The 20,032-nt window shown below is 39.8% G+C and overlaps 1 protein-coding gene across 1 annotated transcript in view; it reads right to left on the bottom strand.

Moving 5' to 3' along the window:
- LOC128691012 (G-protein coupled receptor GRL101-like) overlaps positions 1-20,032 on the bottom strand; it is a 605,305-nt gene that overhangs the window by 335,267 nt on the left and 250,006 nt on the right. The window contains exons 4-5 of the mRNA XM_070089232.1: positions 4,564-4,668; positions 2,981-3,097 (exon numbers count right to left, since the gene is read on the bottom strand). Of these exons, the coding sequence (XP_069945333.1) occupies positions 2,981-3,097; positions 4,564-4,668 (222 nt within the window). The remainder of the gene's footprint in view (positions 1-2,980; positions 3,098-4,563; positions 4,669-20,032) is intronic.

The following is a 20,032-nucleotide window of genomic DNA, read 5'->3' as shown; positions in this document are numbered from 1 at the left end:
ATAGGTAACACTAACATATGCAACACAAACATAGGTAACACAAACATAGGTAATTCAAACATAGGTAACACAAATATAGGTAACACAAACATAGGTAACATAACATATGTAACACAAACATAGGTAACACAAACATAGGTAACACAAACATAGGTAACGGAGACATATGTAACACAAACATAGGTAACAAATAGGTAACACAAGAATAGGAAAGGGAAACAAAGGTAACAAAGATAGGTAACACAAAGATAGGTAACACAAACATAGGTAACACAAGCATAGGTAAGAGAAACAAAGGTAACAAACATAGGTAATTCAAACATAGGTAACATAAATATAGGTAACACAAACATAGGTAACACAAACATAGGTAATACAAACATAGGTAACACTAACATATGCAACACAAACATAGGTAACACAAACATAGGTAATTCAAACATAGGTAACACAAATATAGGTAACACAAACATAGGTAACATAACATATGTAACACAAACATAGGTAACACAAACATAGGTAACACAAACATAGGTAACGGAGACATATGTAACACAAACATAGGTAACACAAATGCAGGTAACACAAATATAGGTAACACAGATATAGGTAACACAAACGTAGGAAACACACAGGTAACACAAACAAAGGTGTCACAGATATAACACAAACATAGGTAACACAAACATAGGTAACACTATCATATGCAATACAAACATAGGTAACACAAACATAGGTAACACAAACAAAGGCAACACAAACATAGGTAACACAAACATAGGTAACACAAACATTGGTAACACAAACAAAGGTAACACAAACATAGGTAACACAAACATAGGTAACACAAACATAGGTAACACAAACATAGGTAACACAAACATAGGTAACACAAACATAGGCAACACAAACATAGGTAACACAAACATAGGTAACACAAACATAGGTAACACAAACATAGGTAACACAATCATAGGTAACACAAACATAGGTAACACAAACAAAGGTAACACAAACATAGATAACACAGATATAGGTAACACAAACATAGGTAACACAAACATAGGTAACACAAACATAGGTAACACAATCATAGGTAACACAATCATAGGTAACACAATCCAAGCATAGGTAACACAAACATAGGTAACACTATCATATGTAATACAAACATAGGTAACACAAACATAGGTAACACAAACATAGGTAACACAATCATAGGTAACACAAACATAGGTAACACAAACATTCGTAACACAATCATAGGTAACACTATCATATGTAATACAAACATAGGTAACACAAACATAGGTAACACAAACATAGGCACCACAAACACAGGTAACACAATCATAGGTAACACAAACATAGGTAACACAATCATAGGTAACACAAACATAGGTAACACTATCATATGTAATACAAACATAGGTAACACAAACATAGGTAACACAAACATAGGTAACACAATCATAGGTAACACAAACATAAGTAACACAATCATAGGTAACACAAACATAGGTAACACAATCATAGGTAACACAAACATAGGTAACACTATCATATGTAATACAAACATAGGTAACACAAACATAGGTAACACAAAAATAGGTAACACAAACATAGGTAACACAAACATAGGTAACACAATCATAGGTAACACAAACATAGGTAACACTATCATATGTAATACAAACATAGGTACCACAAACATAGGTAACACAAACATAGGTAACACAAACATAGGTAACACAAACATAGGTAACACAAACATAGGTAACACAATCATAGGTAACACAAACATAGGTAACACAAACATAGGCACCACAAACATAGGTAATACGAACATAGGTAACACAAACATAGGTAACACAAACATAGGTAATATGAACTTAGGTAGCACAAACATAGGTAACACAAACATAGGTAACATAAACATAGGTAATACGAAAATAGGTAGCACAAGCATAGGTAACACAAACTTGGGTAACACAAACATAGGCAACACAAACATAGGTAACACAAACATAGGTAACACAAACATAGGTAGCACAAACATAGGTAACACAAACATAGGTAACACAAATATAGGTAACACAAACATAGGTAACACAATCATAGGTAACACAAACATAGGTAACACAATCATAGGTAACACAAACATAGGTAACACTATCATATGTAATACAAACATAGGTAACACAAACATATGTAACACAAACATAGGTAACACAATCATAGGTAACACAAACATAAGCAACACAATCATAGGTAATACAAACATAGGTAACACAATCATAGGTAACACAAACATAGGTAACACTATCATATGTAATACAAACATAGGTAACACAAACATAGGTAACACAAAAATAGGTAACACAAACATAGGTAACACAAACATAGGTAACACAATCATAGGTAACACAAACATAGGTAACACTATCATATGTAATACAAACATAGGTAGCACAAACATAGGTAACACAAACATAGGTAACACAAACATAGGTAACACAAACATAGGTAACACAAACATAGGTAACACAATCATAGGTAACACAAACATAGGTAACACAAACATAGGCACCACAAACATAGGTAATACGAACATAGGTAACACAAACAAAGGTAACACAAACATAGGTAACAAACATAGGTAACACAAACATAGGTAACACAAACATAGGTAACATAAACATAGGTAATACGAACATAGGTAGCGCAAGCATAGGTAACACAAACATAGGTAACACAAACATAGGCAACACAAACATAGGTAACACAAACATAGGTAACACAAACATAGGTAACACAAACATAGGTAACACAAACATAGGTAACACAAATATAGGTAACACAAATATAGGTAACACAAACATAGGTAACAAATACAGGTAACACAAACATAGATAAACAAACATAGTTAACAATTAGTTAATTAGTTAACATTAGTAACACAAACATAGGTGTTACCTACCACACTGGTGCTCATCAGAGTTGTCTCCACAGTCATCCACAAAGTTACACATGGCGTCAGAGGGAACACAGAGATTGTTGGTGCATTTGTAATGTGACTCTGGACAAACCCACGTCTCTGTCAAGGAAAAAGACAAAGGTACACTGTGAGCGAATAGCACTACAGAGGTACAGAGGCACAGTGTTCTGGAAGCAATGGTTCTCATGCTAGTACAATTGTTAATGAATGAGACATTTCGTCACACAGTGGCTTCATCAGTCCACTGCTGAGAAAGGCTGGGGGACTGATTACTTATAACTTCTCCTCATCCTCCACCTTTCTCAGCATTGGACTGAAGAAGCCACTGCCTGGCGAAACACTTCCAGATTAAAGAGTCCCAAATGTTTCACAAGTGTCTCATCAACTTGTTTTTTAAACCATTTGTTGGTACAGTTGTACCAAGACTACTCATGTAATAGTTGTACTTAAAGCGTTTTTGTACAGGCATAACCCTGCGTTACAATACTCGTATAGAAACATTTGTACCAAAGGTACCGAAAAGGAAGGTGTCGTTGAAGGTATATTGATCCGAGGAATTAAAGGTACCCTCCCAATCCCCGGATCAAACCTTATTACCTGTCATTCAGTAGGCTCTGTGTGATCCACACGTGTCTAGCGCTTCCCGTGTAAACAGTAATAATAATGAAGATCGAAGCAGAGTTGTACCTAAATGAACAGTTTCTGGTACATTTGTACCTAAATGAACAATTGCTGGTACAAATGTCCCTAAACGAGCAGTTAATGGTACAATTGTACCTCGATTAAAGGGTACAAACGTTTTTTAATGTACAATAACTGGAACAATTTTCCTAAATGTACAATTACTGTTCAAAAGTTCCTAAATGAGAGAGTTGCATCTCTCAGTATATTGTATACACGAGAAGTGTATATTTCTCAGAGTATACACGCACAACGAGACGTAGTATGCCTTTCAGTGGACATCCACCTAGAAGAGTAACTCTCCGTGTATAGACACAGAGAGATTTTTTTTCTCTCTCTTTTCTCTCTCTCTCTATCTCTTCTGTCTGTCTGTCTGTACTTTTTTACACAGGTTTTGACAAGGTTAGGTTAAGGATTCCTAACTTTAATGACAAGCTATTGACAAGTTAATTTTAAGGATGTCTGTCTGTGTCTGTGTCTGTGTCTCTGCCTGTCTGTCTCTTTTTTCTCTCTCTTCTGTCTGTCTCTCTCTTTTTTCTCTCTCTTCTTTTTTTTTATAACACAGGGTTTGACAAGGTTAGGTTAAGGATCCCTGGCTTTATTGACAAGCTATTTACAGGTTAAGGATTCCTAACTTTATTGGCAAGCTAAGAGCTGTTACTTACTTCAGCTCGTTTGAAAGCATTTTTATTGTCATGAGACATACAAGTAGGGAACAGGATGAAGTTGGAGCCGTCTGTTCGAGACATCTCTCTCTCTCTCTCTCTCTCTCTCTCTCTCTTTCTCTGCTGTCTATCTGTCTCTCTCTCTTCTCTCTGTCTGGTCTGTCTGTCTATGTTTCTTCTGTCTGTCTGTCTGTCTCTCTCTCTCTCTCAGTTACTCACCACAGTGTTGTTCATCCTCAGCTTCATCACAGTCAGCTACGGTGTCACATCTCCTCAGTACGTCGATACAGGCGTTCTTACACTGGTACTCGTTGGTCAGGCAGCCTGTGGAGCCAGAAAAAAAATAAGAAAAAATAAGCAAAATTGGATACATCTGCAACGTGCTGCTGCTATATTCTACCTGACAGTTATACCGTATAATCAATAGCTGTTTATGTTTTGCTGTCAGTTTCCATCATACAGGATGTTAAAAATCTGTCAGCCTGAGCTGATGTTGACTTGGGTAGAAGAATGAGAATATCGTCATGAGAATGAGAATATCGTAAAGGTTCATCAGCAACGTCAGGTTCAAATGTTTCCTTCCAGCAGAACTACAGTTACTGTTACATGGGACACATGCTGTCTCTCTGAATGGTCTCTCCCTCGCACAGAAGAAATGGATTATGGTGAGGGGTCAGTGTGGGAGTGAGGGAGAGTGTTGGAGAGGCTGGGGTCTGTGTGGGAGTGAGGGAGAGTGTTGGGGAGGCTGGGGTCTGTGTGGGAGTGAGGGAGAGTGTAGTACAGGCTGGGGTCAGTGTTGGAGTGAGGGAGAGTGTAGTACAGGCTGGGGTCAGTGTTGGAGTAAGGAAGAATGTTGGAGAAGCTTGGCACCAGTTTCGGAATGAGAGGAACGCGTTGATGAGGCTGGGCAGTCTGAGTGAATGAGTCCTGCAGCGGCTGTAGATCAGTGGGGAAGCGAGGGAGAGTATTGAAGATGCTAGACGGGCAGTGAGGGAGATTGTTGGGGAGTCTGGGGTTAGTGTGGTAATGTTGCAGAGACTGCTGGTGAGTGTGGAAGACTGTTGGAGAGACTGAGGGTCAGTACGGGAGAGTGTTGGAGAGACTGTATGTCAGTGAGAGAGAGTGTTGGAGAGACTGCGGGTAAGTGATAGTGTTGGAGATATTGAAGATTCAATCATTCCACAGAACTGAAGAACAATGAATCAGTTTGAAATAGTTCATACTTTTAAAACTGTACCACTTGTTCATTAGCTACCGTTTTTTATTGTACATATGACTGTAGTTAACTATAAGAAATCGTACCTAATAGTCTATGTCCAAATCTTAAGTAATATTAAGCATTAGGCTAGATTAGTTTGCCTGAAATGCATTGCACATTAGTGGTTTTCTTTTGTGCTTATCATTGTTTAATGACTTGTTAACTACATTATTTATGCAATATAAAGAAATGATAATTATATTGTTTTGTTGGAGACGCTACGGGTTTGTGGGGTAGTGTAGGAGAATGCTGGAGAGGCTGGGGTCTGTTGGAGATTGTGCGCGAATGTTGGAGACGTTGTTGGGGATGGGGGGGTGAATCAGTGTGGGAGAATATTGGAGAGCCTGAAGGGTCTGTGAAGAATTGTGTGTGAGAATGTTGGAGAGGCTGGGGGTCTATTGGGCAGAATAAGTAAGTTTATTTAGGTACAGGTACACTTAAGTATAGTCAATATACATAATGTAAATTGCATAGGATAACCTAAAAAAAAGTCGGAGGCTGGGGAGGTCTGCGGGGGAGTGTGGGATAGTATTGGAGAGGTAAGGAGGTCAGTGAGTTAGTGATGGAGAGTCCTTTCGTAACAGGTCTCTCAGAGTCTGCTTCATGGTGTCACCCCGGGCAGACAGGTTAAGAGACGCTGCTGGTAACCAGTTTCTCATCAGCAGTTTTGAACCTTGTTTCTAGGAGCTTTGGCTAAGTGTGCCATGGCAGAGTACAGCACACTGTGGATCGTTGCTTTTAATTACATTGCTGACTTAATACACTGAAAGAGAGAGAGAAAGTCAGTCGTCTCAGAAGGTCTAAACGACATGTCGTCTGGGCGTGCTGTGACTCCTGCCATCACACATCTGACATGAAGACTGGTGTGTATACACTAGGTAGTGTGTGAACTGTGTTGTTTTTGGGACTTAGCAACTGCGGGACGACGTTGGGACTTATTATTTTGATGATCCAAGATGGTGGTTACTTTGCTCTACTTTCTTTGCGGATTTTGTTTGCTAACAGCTGAATAGTGTTTGCTGACAGCTGAGCCGTGTTTGATGACAGCTGAGCCGTGTTTGCTGACAACTGAGCAGTGTTTGCTGACAGCTGAGTCGTACTTGCTAACAGATGACAGGTTATTGACTTACTGTAACCACGTGTGAGAGAGAGAGAGAGAGAGAGAGAGAGAGAGAGAGAGAGAGAGAGAGAGAGAGAGAGTTACTTCTTACTCCTTTGTCATTTATCAAATATTTGTACCTTTGTAGAACATTATCACATATGATCACTGCAGAGCATTTCTTTGTGCAGTGCACAAAGAAATGCTCTGCAGTGAAAAAAAATAATTTTACCTGTATTTTGTTTGATCAATGTTTTCCATTTGTCCCATTAATTTATGATTTTCAGTAATGAGATTTTTGTTCGCAACAGTCACTGCTTTGTTTACAACAGTCACTTCTTTGACCACAAATCACTGTTTACAACAGTCACTGTTTTGACCCCAACAGTCACTGGGGATGATTTAATGAGACTATGTGGTAGGATCAACGGTACTATGGGGATAGATCACTGGGAATATGGGGTATGGGTCAACCAGACTATACGAGGTATGATCAGAGCTTTGGTAAGATGGGGTAAGAAGAAGGATGAGTAAGGATGGAAATATGGGAAAGGGTTGGGAGGGTGGAGAGGAGGTGAGGTAATACAGCTAAGAGGCCAAACCACTTTGGCGCATTTTATACATGTGTGTGTGTGTGTTGCGTTATTCATGAATATATGAAATTCATAAGATAGGTATACCTCCTGCCCATCAGTGCATACAGTTATACCAACTGTATACCTGCATGCCGATATGTTGGAAGGATGCATACTATTTGCAATTACATTTTTTTGCACAAGAGGTCGGCTGTAAGGCCGCTGCTGGAGATGGTAGTTGCAGGGTGTTCGGTGGAGATTGACTGCTTACACGGAGATGGTTGGTTAAGTAGTTTCTGAGGTTGAGTCCTGTCGTAGGATGTTTGCAGAAGTTACGAGGTTAATTGTAAGGTGTAGATTGATATAAGTAGGTCTCCCAAAATTAGGGTGCATTTATCCTTGTTGTTGGAGATAGAATGGTTCTGGTAGTATTCATTCTTCTAGTTCTTCGGGGAGGTCACTCAGGATCCTTGGTCGTGGGAAGTTCTCCTTGTGAATGAAGCGTCGGACTCTATGTTGGAGGGTCATCCAGTGAGTTCTGTGGGGAGGCGTGTTGATGATGTAGTCGGCGGTGTTCATTGGTTGGGGAGGGTTTTCTCTGTCTGGTATATAGAAGAATGGATACCACAAGAACCATTCTATGTCCAACAACAAGGATAAATGCACCCCAATTTTAGGAGACGTACTTCTATCAATATACACCTTACAATTAACCTTGTAACTTCTGCTCCAGAGTACACACACCTCCCTCCCCCTACCATCAAAACCCCTTCTTCTCCATCTCCTTGGATCAATACCATCCCTTCCCCTTACGCACTCCATGCCCCACCTTCTATGGGGGAAGGTCATTGGGAATCTAGAAGATGAAAAATCTGTTATATAGCAACCCTTCCTCCTAATATCTATATCCCTTTTTTATATAGGCTTTACTGCATATTTCTAAGTTATTCTAGGTTTACTTAGGTTACGTTGGTTACAACGGAAAAACTGAATATAAGATACTAAAGAGGCGATAAAATATTCTGATGCGAGAACAGACAGCGCGCAGCTGGTTTCCACCACTTTTATAAATATGTTATATTTCCACTGTTGAAGGCTGTGCTAAGTGCCATTCATGTGACTGTTTTCACAACAGTGCCATGATGTTTGTGGTAAAGAGGAAGGGTTAACATAGGGGATGGGATAACATAACTGTTGGCGAAAATTCAACTGGATATAGTGAATGAGTCCAACTGATAATAAGACAACGGGATTATATGACTAATGTCAACGTTACTGTGAGTGAGATAATGAGGGATGAGTGAGGATAGATAACTGAATGTTCTACATAAGTTTCATTATAACAGCGGTATAGAGTATCGATCAGTAGATAAATAAGGTAAATGTACAAGACTCTGGTGTCTTTGTTTCCGCAACGTTCAACGTCAGCAATAGGCTTTTTCAGTCGATGTTGAAAATGGTATAAAATACCCATAACCTGATGATTAAGACACATGTGCATCAGTTGGGTATCTTTACTGTTGAAAATTTTAACCTACACAGTAAGCTTCTTCCGTCAGATACAAAGGCAGCAGGTGTAGTAGTAAAATTAAATTATGTATTCAGTCCATCAACCTTCACTTCAGCATAACACTGCTGCCTCTGTATATGACTAAAGAAGCCTATTGTGTAGGAGAATAAACATGCCCAACTGTTGCACATATTCAGTTAAATAGAGAGGTGACTAAAATTAGAGACAACATATGCATTGATCAGTCCATCAATCACCAGTAGTTCTGAGGTGGTCAGTCCCTCAGTCTTTTAAGATGTGTCTAGCTTCAACTGTGAAGTTGAACACTGTGCTCACGGAGCTAGACGTGTATCAAGGCTGAACGACTTATCAACTTAAAACTACGTCGTCAGGGACAACTGACTTTTCACATCATCTTATCCACTGCTTCTGCTGAAAAAGCCTACTGCTCAGGCGACACGTTTCGGAAACAAAGATACCAGAGAGTTGTATGTGTGATTTATTCATTTACTCATGTTTGTCAGCCTATAACTGAGTTTGTCTGCCTATAACAAAGTTTATCTGCCTATAACTATGCTTTTTTCTCTCTCCTATTACTAAGTTAGCCAGATATTCAGTTTCCCAAATCATAGCCTAACATACTAGATTCTATACTGCTAATTACGGTTTCAAATACCAGATCCTATACATGTAATTATTCTCTAATCCTTCAACTCATTATAGAATGGGACGCAAATCAGAGCCGAGAATTCTGAGGAATTATGGTGGAAAATCGCCAGATATTGAAGTACAGAGCAAATCTGAGTGGAAGCCAGCGACGGCCGTGTCACTTTTAAAGTCGGGTACATCTCAGTGAGTCTGGAGTGAGCCGGGCGTGAGCCAGGCGTGAGCCGGGCGTGAGCCGGGCGTGAGCTGGGCATTAGTAGGGAGTGAGTTGGGCGTGAGTCGGGCACGAGTCGAGCGTGTCGAGCGTGTCAAAGCTGCACCATTAGGATAGCTTCCCAAGAAGTCGATTCCATAAAGTTTGAGATATGTTGAAGGGGAGTTACCAGCGGCCTGGTGTGCTAGAAGGAAAGGAATCAACAGCAACGTCACTGCGTTGAAGGGGAGGTACCAACAGCCTGTCTGGTGAGAAGGGAAGGTATCAACCATCTGAAGAGTTTAGAAAGCGACGAACCAACAACTATATATATATATATATATATATATATATATATATATATATATATATATATATATATATATATATATATATATATATATATATATATATATATATATATATATATATATATATATATATATATATATATATATATATATATATATATATAAATATATATATATATATATATATATATATATATATATATATATATATATATATATATATATATATATATATATATATATATATATATATATATATATATATATAAAATATAGTGTTTCGCTGTTTCGCACTTCCGTGCTTCATCAGAAGCTATGCAATGTTGCAAGAGTTCCATCTTGTAGGTTCAGATGAAAGATTTTCTCATGTGTCTAGCACATGGCCCATCCTGTGTAAGAGAGGCTCAGCACCACTAACCCAGCGCACCAGTCCTAGATCTTCCCCATATGGGGCACGGGATAACGTCCAAGGGTTACAGAAAATAGGAGAGAATGATGTGAATACTTTACAGACTACCCAATAACTGCATCAAATCAATATGAACAAATCTAATGCCATTATGAATTTATATATATTAAATGGATTTTTCACTATCTACTTAGTTTGTGTCAACCTAGGGTAATATAAGAAAGAAACGTATATTACCGTTGTCACCTCCTGTCACTGGATTCCAGAATATGTAAGGATCCTCTCGAGATATGTACTTGCTGGAACCTCAAGATGCAACCTTCGTAATAGATATGTCATCACAGTTCAAGATAGATATAAGATAAATATCACTTACCCATCCCTGCCAGTAAAGGGGGACTCGTGGGTATGTCTGAGTATTAAGGAGTATTTCTAGATATTTCTGTTTTTTAATAATATTCCCGGAAATTCCTTATCTCATTGCTGTCGACTCGGCTTCACTATAGAAAATTATCCGTATGGGTTTACAGATTGCCGAGTTCTTGAATATTCCTGAATATTTCTAGCTATTTTCCAGTATTTATGAACATTCTTGAGTATTTCCTACCTCACACCTATTGATCCAACATCACTATTGCAACCTATCAGTGTGTGGTGAAGATTTAGATTAGATTAGATTAGATTTTGCCACCGAAATGGCTAGTTTACTGTGCAACCCATATCCATCCTGTGGATGGTAGCGCAAGAGCATATGGATATACAAAAGGCCTAGGAATTAGGCCCCCAGAAGGGTTACAGGTGTACATTTGGATTTATATCTACAGTTCACTTATCTATTACAAGAAAATTTAGGAAATTTGCTTAGTATATCTGGTATCTTATTTTCATTATTAAGATATCTTGACATGTCACATAGGTTACTATACTGTCTATCTCTTTATTCCTCAATAAGTGGACAATTAAGCACATAGTGTTCAAGACAGTGACCATATGCCTGACCACATAATTTACATTTAGTTTGATCATCATCTGTGTGTCTCCCAAACTGCCAGAAGTACTGTAACCAAGCCTAAGCCTGACCACTACAACACCAGTCAGTACTTGTAACCAAGCCTAAGCCTGGCCACTACAACATCAGTCAGTACTTGTAACCAAGCCTAAGCCTGGCCACTACAACATCAGTCAGTACTTGTAACCAAGCCTAAGCCTGGCCACTGCAACAACAGTCAGTATTTGTAACCAAAACTAAGACTGGCCTCTACAGAGCCAGTCAGTACTTGTAACCTAGCCTAAGCCTGGCCACTACAACATCAGTCAGTACTTGTAACCAAGCCTAAGCCTGGCCACTACAACATCAGTCAGTACTTGTAACCAAGCCTAAGCCTGGCCACTACAACATCAGTCAGTACTTGTAACCAAGACTAAGCCTGGCCACTACAACATCAGTCAGTACTTGTAACCTAGCCTAAGTCTGGCCACTACAACATCAGTCAGTACTTGTAACCAAGCCTAAGCCTGGCCACTACAACATCAGTCAGTACTTGTAACCAAGCCTAAGCCTGGCCACTGCAACATCAGTCAGTACTTGTAACCAAGACTAAGTCTGGCCACTACAACATCAGTCAGTACTTGTAACCAAGCCTAAGTCTGGCCACTACAACATCAGTCAGTACTTGTAACCAAGCCTAAGTCTGGCCACTACAACATCAGTCAGTACTTGTAACCAAGCCTAAGCCTGGCCACTACAACATCAGTCAGTACCTATAACCAAGCCTAAGCCTGGCCACTACAACATCAGTCAGTACTTGTAACCAAGCCTAAGCCTGGCCACTACAACATCTGTCAGTACTTGTAACCAAGCCTAAGCCTGGCCACTACAACATCAGTCAGTACTTGTAACCAAGCCTAAGTCTGGCCACTACAACATCAGTCAGTACTTGTAACCAAGACTAAGCCTGGCCACTACAACATCAGTCAGTACTTGTAACCAAGCCTAAGCCTGGCCACTACAACATCAGTCAGTACTTGCAACCAAGCCTAAGCCTGGCCACTACAACATCAGTCAGTACTTGTAACCAAGCCTAAGTCTGGCCACTACAACATCAGTCAGTACTTGTAACCAAGCCTAAGCCTGGCCACTACAACATCAGTCAGTACTTGTAACCAAGCCTAAACCTGGCCACTACAACATCAGTCAGTACTTGTAACCAAGCCTAAGCCTGGCCACTACAACATCAGTCAGTGTTCACATTGCACGTTGCTCCATAAACATAATTATCTACGTTCATGTTATCCAATGTGTGATGGGATCCATAGAAATTGTACATTAATTCCCGGATTTTTTTAGTATCTTTACCTAGTTTCTCCAATGAGCATGTTGTTGGAGTCATTATATGAGTCAAGAGCCTTCAATGATGACATGGAATCAGTAATAATGATAGAGTCAAGCTCAGTGTCATAAGTTGGCTTTAGCGCCATTAGGATCACAAACAATTCAGTTTGCAGTGTAGACTCTCAGTTGTTAATTCTTATGCCTAACTCAACAAATTGATTATCGTTCTTAACAAGGGAGGTGACAACAAGAACAGATGGAGCCCTGCCAGAAGACTCCTGTTGTGGTGAAGTAACATCTTGAAACATGCCAATAAAATATCTGTTTAGAAGTTAAAAGTCAAATTGACTTTGTTTTTCCCAGCATGATACCTCAAGCTTTTATAGTATTTGTTAAAGTATTAAATCAATAAACTTTTAATAAAATGTGAAATGATGACCTTAAACTCTTTAAATTACTACTACGAGGGAACATACTTTCAACTAATACAAAACCTTCATGTATGGTGAAAAGTAGGCAAGACATACCCTTTGGTGGGTAGTACCTCCAGGAAAGGCGAGGAAGATGCAACTAAAGCAAATCATAGTCTACTAACCAAATAATCAAGAAAAAAATTGCATAAGAAATTCAGTGATTTTATATAGTACCCATATTTGAGATTGTGTATACTTGACTCTATAAAATGTGGGTCGAGTTTGTATAACCCTTGACTTAAGTTGTACAGGACTCTACCATCATATTTTAAATAAAGGGGATTCAATTATTTTGTTTTAATAACAGAACTGGAATAATACTGAATGTACGACACATTAACTGACTTCCTTTACACTGAGAAGTTAAATCTTCTGTCACCACAATGGATTAGAGCATTAAGAATGGTAGTTTGCTCTCCATTTCATGCTCAAATGTGAAGTTAATTGAATCTGGGTATGAAATCCTTAAGATTTTGATTTCTCGGCCACAGGTGAAGAATATCATCTACATATCTAAGCTTTTCATGGGAGAACATTTTTGAAGAGTCATGTTTCAGAATTTCGTGTATAAATTGCTTAAGAAAGGAAAGAGTGGTGTTTCCATAGAAATTCATCACATTACCATGAGGCTGAAAAATTATATATTCTTAAGCCTATTATGCTTCCACAGTGTTATCTGTTAATGTATATATGTAGTAAGTATTATTATGTTATTAAAATTTCACTTTCGTCCTTTCTCTTTCCCCTGTCTACACTCATATTATGACATCCAAATCTCGCTTTCCCTTTCTCTTTCTTTCCTCTGTCAGCTATGCATAATTTATATTGCCCCAGTCTGAAATGATGGAGATGTCTTCAAAAAAAGTTTAACCTGTGTTTGGAAAAGACTGTCATGAGAAATAACAATTTCCATGTGATTGCAACTCCAGCTATGTTGGAACGAAATCTTTCAAGCTGCCATAGCTGATGAACCCTTACTGGAATACTTAACAACATACTCGTTGCCATACCTGAATCTTCCATCTCAAGCTAACAGATTTCGTCACCTTGTATGAGCACTATCCTGTGTGACGGAATGTAATGGGGATACATTTTCGTTTGTTCTCACTATGTAACCATCATATAGAATAGAGGAGCAGCCTAGTCAAGGACTGGGCAGCAGAAGTGGAAGTACCAACAGTTTGACTGGTCAGAAGGGAAGGTACGAAAGTCTGAGTAGTCTGAACGGGAAGTACCAACTGTCTGAGTGGTCAGAAGTGGCTATTCTAATAGTCTCAAGGATCAGAAAGGAGGGTATCAACAGTGTGGTATGCTAAGAGTAGGTTATATTTTATTCAGCGTATTTCACACGCCCACATAGGCATACCTGCCAACCAGTGACCCAGGTACAAGGGCTTAATGTGTAGGGGCCATATTATTATGCCAGTACCCTAGACCAACCAGCCAATTACAAAGAAGCTCGCCAGAGTTGTGAAGCAATATGGAATACTCATGAGTCTTCCTTGGGAGACTTACAGTTACATCTGGTCGCTTTGGTTCTCACCATGTTTTGTGCATGGATTTGCCTTATTGTATATAGCTGTATATATTGTACATACCAGATTATTATTTGGTGAAGGAAATGCAGACAAAAATGCCTTTTTGCTCGTTCCTAAGTAGTTATCATGCTACAGTCAGGTGCGCAGACCAGTTGAATACACCTGTGTTCGTAATATGGGAGACTGTCTGGGATTGTCTCTAAGAGCCTGCTTATAGTGTTATGATGCCAACCTGCAAAGTCATTGTGTGCTATTGCTTTGTGTAGCAATGAGCGTATTGGACTCAGCGATTTTTATAGTGGGTTATGCCACCGACATGTATTAGGTGATTGTTGGCTGAATATACAATGCAAAATTTGCCCAGACTATCTCGGCAACGATGCTGGAGAATTGCTCGATCTCTTGGTATAGAGTATCGACGAGCTCTTAGTGCTGCACAGCTTCGTTAGTGCATCTGCGACAAATTAAAGTTTGACTTCAGTAACATGGCATTCCAAACTGAGGCTTCTGCTGCTACAGGAGCTATTAATCGCCGATTTCGGCTTCAGTTCCTTCGTAATGAGAGAGGGCAAACGCCTGAGTAACAGAATCAATATCCATTTGGGAAAACAGGTGGTAAATCGGGGTTGTCTCGGGGGGAGTCAGCTTCATTAGTGCTCGAGTTGGCTAAACTCAATCATGAGACTGCCAGAGAGCATCGTGCATTTGCTAAGGAGGAATCTGATAGAGAAAAGGAGAGGAAACACTTTCCGTGTGCTGTGGATGACAATTTCAGTGTTCAGAAATCTTTGTTGCTAGTACCTCAGTTTTCTCATTCTGAGCCTGAACAATTTTTTCGAATCTTTCGAAAATCAGGGTCGAGCTTTGAGATGGTTATTTGAGGGTTGGGCAGCACTTGCGCATACAGCATTATAGAGTAATGTGCAGAAATTTACATCTGGTTTGAGTGATGGAGATTTCGCTAACTACGACGTTGTGAAGGCTGTCGTAATCGGTCCATATCAGCCAGCGTCGGTTGGGTCAGTCCCATGTGGACTTTGTTCGTGGGTAATCTAAATCGTTTCCTATGTGGTTGAAATACTGACTCAGTGTTTTAGAATTAGTTGGACCAGAGGTTTGGGTGTTTTTAGAAGACCATTCAGTGGCAACTACTTTGGGTGCAGCTAGACTTGCTGATACATTATAGCTGCCATGGGTGAATCTAACTTAAACCATCCGGTTAAATTTGAAATAAATAATAACTCATTAGTTAGTCCAGATACTTGTAAGGAGGTAGGGGTGTGTTTAAACCAGACAGATTGGGAATCCCAAAGATGTTCAGAACTCAGGTTCTGAAACTAGCTCACAGTTCGTCCTTAGGAGGACTAGCTGATGACTGTATTAAGGTGCTCATGATTGTCACTATTTCTTCAACAAGCATTCAAGTGTCTTTAGTGTGAAGAGTTCAAGGAGTTACCCCTTTATAGGATCTTAAAACATTTTTATTGGCTAGGTATAAGATGAGATGTGCGAAGTTACGTCCGTTCCTGTTGTGTCAGCAAGAGGGTGAGCCTGGGTACTATATTAAATCCGCACCACTTCATCCCATACCCGCTGATGGAGAGACATTTGTAGACTTAATTATCGACTGTGGGGGACCATTACCAAAGGCCAAGTCAGGTAGCCAATATCTATCTATTTACCATTCTTGATTGAACTAATAGGTATCCTGAGGCAGTACCTATGCGTAGTATCAACACTACAGCCATTCACTACAGCCCTCATTAAGATCAATTACCACTTTGGCATTCCCCAGTCTGTCTAGAGTGACCAGGACACTAATTATACAGCAAAATCATTCAGAGAAGCTTTATCTAGGCATGGAATTAATTAAAAACTGTCCACAACCTATTATCCTCAGTCCCAAGGAACCTTGGAAGGATTTCACTAAACCTTCAATACTATAATGTGTATGTATTGCATGCATATTCCTACAGGCTAAGATGAATCGCTTCCTCTGTTGTTGTTCATAATGCGAGACACTGTGCAGGAATAAACTGGGTACAGTTCTTTTGAACTGACTTTGGGGCATAATGTGATAGGCCCCCTACACGTGCATAAGGAAGGACGAACGGGAGAAGACGCCTACAAGACACCCTACAATCCTACATCAAGAATGCACATGGTCCATCACCTCGCTAAGATCAACTTAAAATTAGCTCAAAACAACATGAAACAAAGGTATGACAAAACTTCTAAATTTCGCTCCTTTAACCCAGGAACCTGTGCCTAGTCACACCTTAAATTTAAGTTTTGTGGGTCTGATGAAAGAAATCAAAAAGAATTATTGTTAAAACCATGTAGTAGCACCTCTGGATAAACTCAGTGTGGGTAACGTCTACTACATTAACCAGATTAAACTATTCTTTGAACCATTTAGAGTCCCGGTAATGACTTTGTCCTCTGTCCCTGGCCCTGCGGACGACCCTGATTCCCTGTACACAATTCCGGAGGTTCAAATCAGGCTTCCTAACTCAGCCATCTTCCAGGATCCTCGCCCCATAATGTGAGGACTTGCAGAAGACAAAGTAGTTACACCAACTTTCTGCAAACCTATGCCGATATATTTTCGGATGTTCCGAGAATGTACAACCTGGGTTATTACAATGTGATGTAGGTCCTGCTAAACCTATTAAACTTTCTCCTTATAGAGCTAATAAAAAAAAACAGAAGCTACTTTAGCAGGAGGTAGCATTTCTGCTAGAACATGGGTTGGTGGAGGAATTGTCCAGCCTGTGAGTTAACCACGCATCCTTGTTAAATAGCTTGATGGAGAATTCCGGATGTGTACCGACTACTGTAAGGTGAATAAGCTCACAGTGCCCGATGCTTATCCTCTTCCACGTTTGGAGAATATAGTGGACTTTGTGGTTAAGGCCCATTTCGTTTCTAAACTAGATCTTAAATGTTATTACCAGGTACCTTTAACGGATAAAGAGATTTCTGCCTTTGTAATTCCAGGTCACTATGAATAAATATACTGTGACCCCAGTGGGAGTGCAGAACTACCCTGCCATATTTCAAAAATTGACCCATCAGGCTATCAAAGGACTTGAAGGCACAACAGCTTACCTGGACAATATAGTTGTAATTTCTGATACGCGGGATCAACATGTGTCCGGTCTTGAATCCCTGTTTGAGAGGTTCAGAACCTTTCAACTCGCAATAAACCTGAGTAAATCATCATTTGGCCAATCTAATATTACTTTCTTGGGTCATGAAGTAAATAGCGGCAAAGTGACTTCTAAATTTGCTAAAGTTTTGGCCATTAATAATTATTCCGTTTCTCAGGATAAGAAGATCCTGCAAATATTCTTAAGAATGATTGAATTTAATCGAAAATTCTACAAAAACTTTGCAGATGTTGTAGCCCCACTAACTTCTCTTACCAGTCAGAAATCTAAATTTTGCTGGACCCCCAATAATTAAAAAGCTTTTAACCATGTTAAGCATCTCTTATGCAGAGCTCCCATATTTTTGTCTCCCAATATTTCAATATTACAGGTTGATACTTGTGAATCGAGAACTGAGGCCACGTTTCTCCAAGCTTCTGGTGAGGGATGTCTTCTGACCATGGCATTTTATTCAGCCACCTGGCATTGCTTCTACCTCACCAGCCACCTGGCATTGCTTCTACCTCACCAGCCACCTGGCATTGCTTCTATCTCGCCAGCCACCTGGCATTGCTTCTATCTCGCCAGCCACCTGGCATTGCTTCTATTTCGCCAGCCACCTGGCATTGCTTCTATCTCGCCAGCCACCTGGCATTGCTTCTATCTCGCCAGCCACCTGGCATTGCTTCTATCTCGCCAACCACCTGGCATTGCTTCTATCTCGCCAGCCACCTGGCATTGCTTCTACCTCGCCAGCCACCTGGCATTGCTTCTACCTCGCCAGCCACCTGACATTGCTTCTATCTCGTCAGCCACCTGGCATTGTTTCTACCTCGCCAGCCACCTGGCATTGCTTCTATCTCGCCAGCCACCTGGCATTGCTTCTATTCTTGAATACTGATAAGTTGATACTGTAATTATTCATCTATACAGGTTATTTACATTTAACCCCAACTCTGCTAGGGTGAGATTGATATATGCAGAATGGGTATCATCTCTGGGAGGATCAAACTCTGTTGCACTGGCTAACTCATGCTGTATTTGAGGCAAATCTGAATTGGTAGTTACAAATGATACTTGAGGATTTCTCAATACCTGTCGTGTACGTAGGGAATAACGACATTCAGGTTGATCGTCTGACTGAGTATCAGAAGTAGCGAGTACAGGATCAGGAGGATTGTCAGTCTGTCACATTAGTCTGGGTTACAACATCATTATCATCACATACTGACTTCACATGATCTAAATGCGATTCTTTATACTGACCAGTACTAATTTCTCTAACCTTATACATATTTCCAGTGATATGTTCAACTACTCGATAAGGACCAACAAACTTTTGATCAAGCTTAGGCATTGCAGACGTTTTGTTAAAGTTAGTCAGCATAAGTCTCTAACCTACTTTGATTTTGGATGGCTTTGCTCGAGTGTTTGCGACTCTTGTAAATTCTGCTGTTGATTTATGAAGTGTTTCATGGATTCTTCTAAAGACACCTTGAGCTAAGCTGGTACGAGTTGCTATGAAATCATCAGGGTTGTAATTTGGTTTCGGATTAGAATATAGCAACTCATAAGGCAAACGTTTATTTACACCGTACAATGCATAATGTGGAGTGTCACCTATAGAAACATTGTAAGCAGAATTTATAGCACACTGCACATCAGGTATAACTTCATCCCAAGTTTCACTGTTGGGATTGACAGTGGCTCTCAAGACATCAAGTACTTTTTTATTGGTTCGTTCCACTAACCCATTGCTGGCAGGATAATGAGGAACAATGGTGGATTTAGAGATCTTGTACAAGGTACACAAATTTTCAAGAATCTCATTACAGAATTCACAACCATTACCTGTTACTAGGGACTTAGGGGTGGTATGCCTGCAGATAATGCGTTCTTTAAACGCTTTAGCTACTGTCTCGGCAGTCTTATCTGCAATAGGAACTAACTCACAATATCTGGTGAAATGGTCTACCATAACACACAGATGTTTGTTGCCCTGGAGGGAACATTGGAAATTAGTTAACAGATCTAGCGCAACTCTTTCCCTACAGGGTGAGGGGTGTTTGAAATCCTGCTATGGTCAGCAGCAATATGAATAACAGTGATTCACACAGACGGTTGGTAGTGAGTCATCTACTGGTACACTGGTTACTGGTAACTGGTTACTAG

This window comes from Cherax quadricarinatus, chromosome 27 (assembly GCF_038502225.1).
Source record: "Cherax quadricarinatus isolate ZL_2023a chromosome 27, ASM3850222v1, whole genome shotgun sequence".
In the NCBI taxonomy this organism is placed as follows: Eukaryota; Metazoa; Arthropoda; class Malacostraca; order Decapoda; family Parastacidae; genus Cherax; species Cherax quadricarinatus.
Note: the sequence above shows the minus strand (reverse complement) of the source record. Positions and strands in the feature narration are given on the sequence as shown.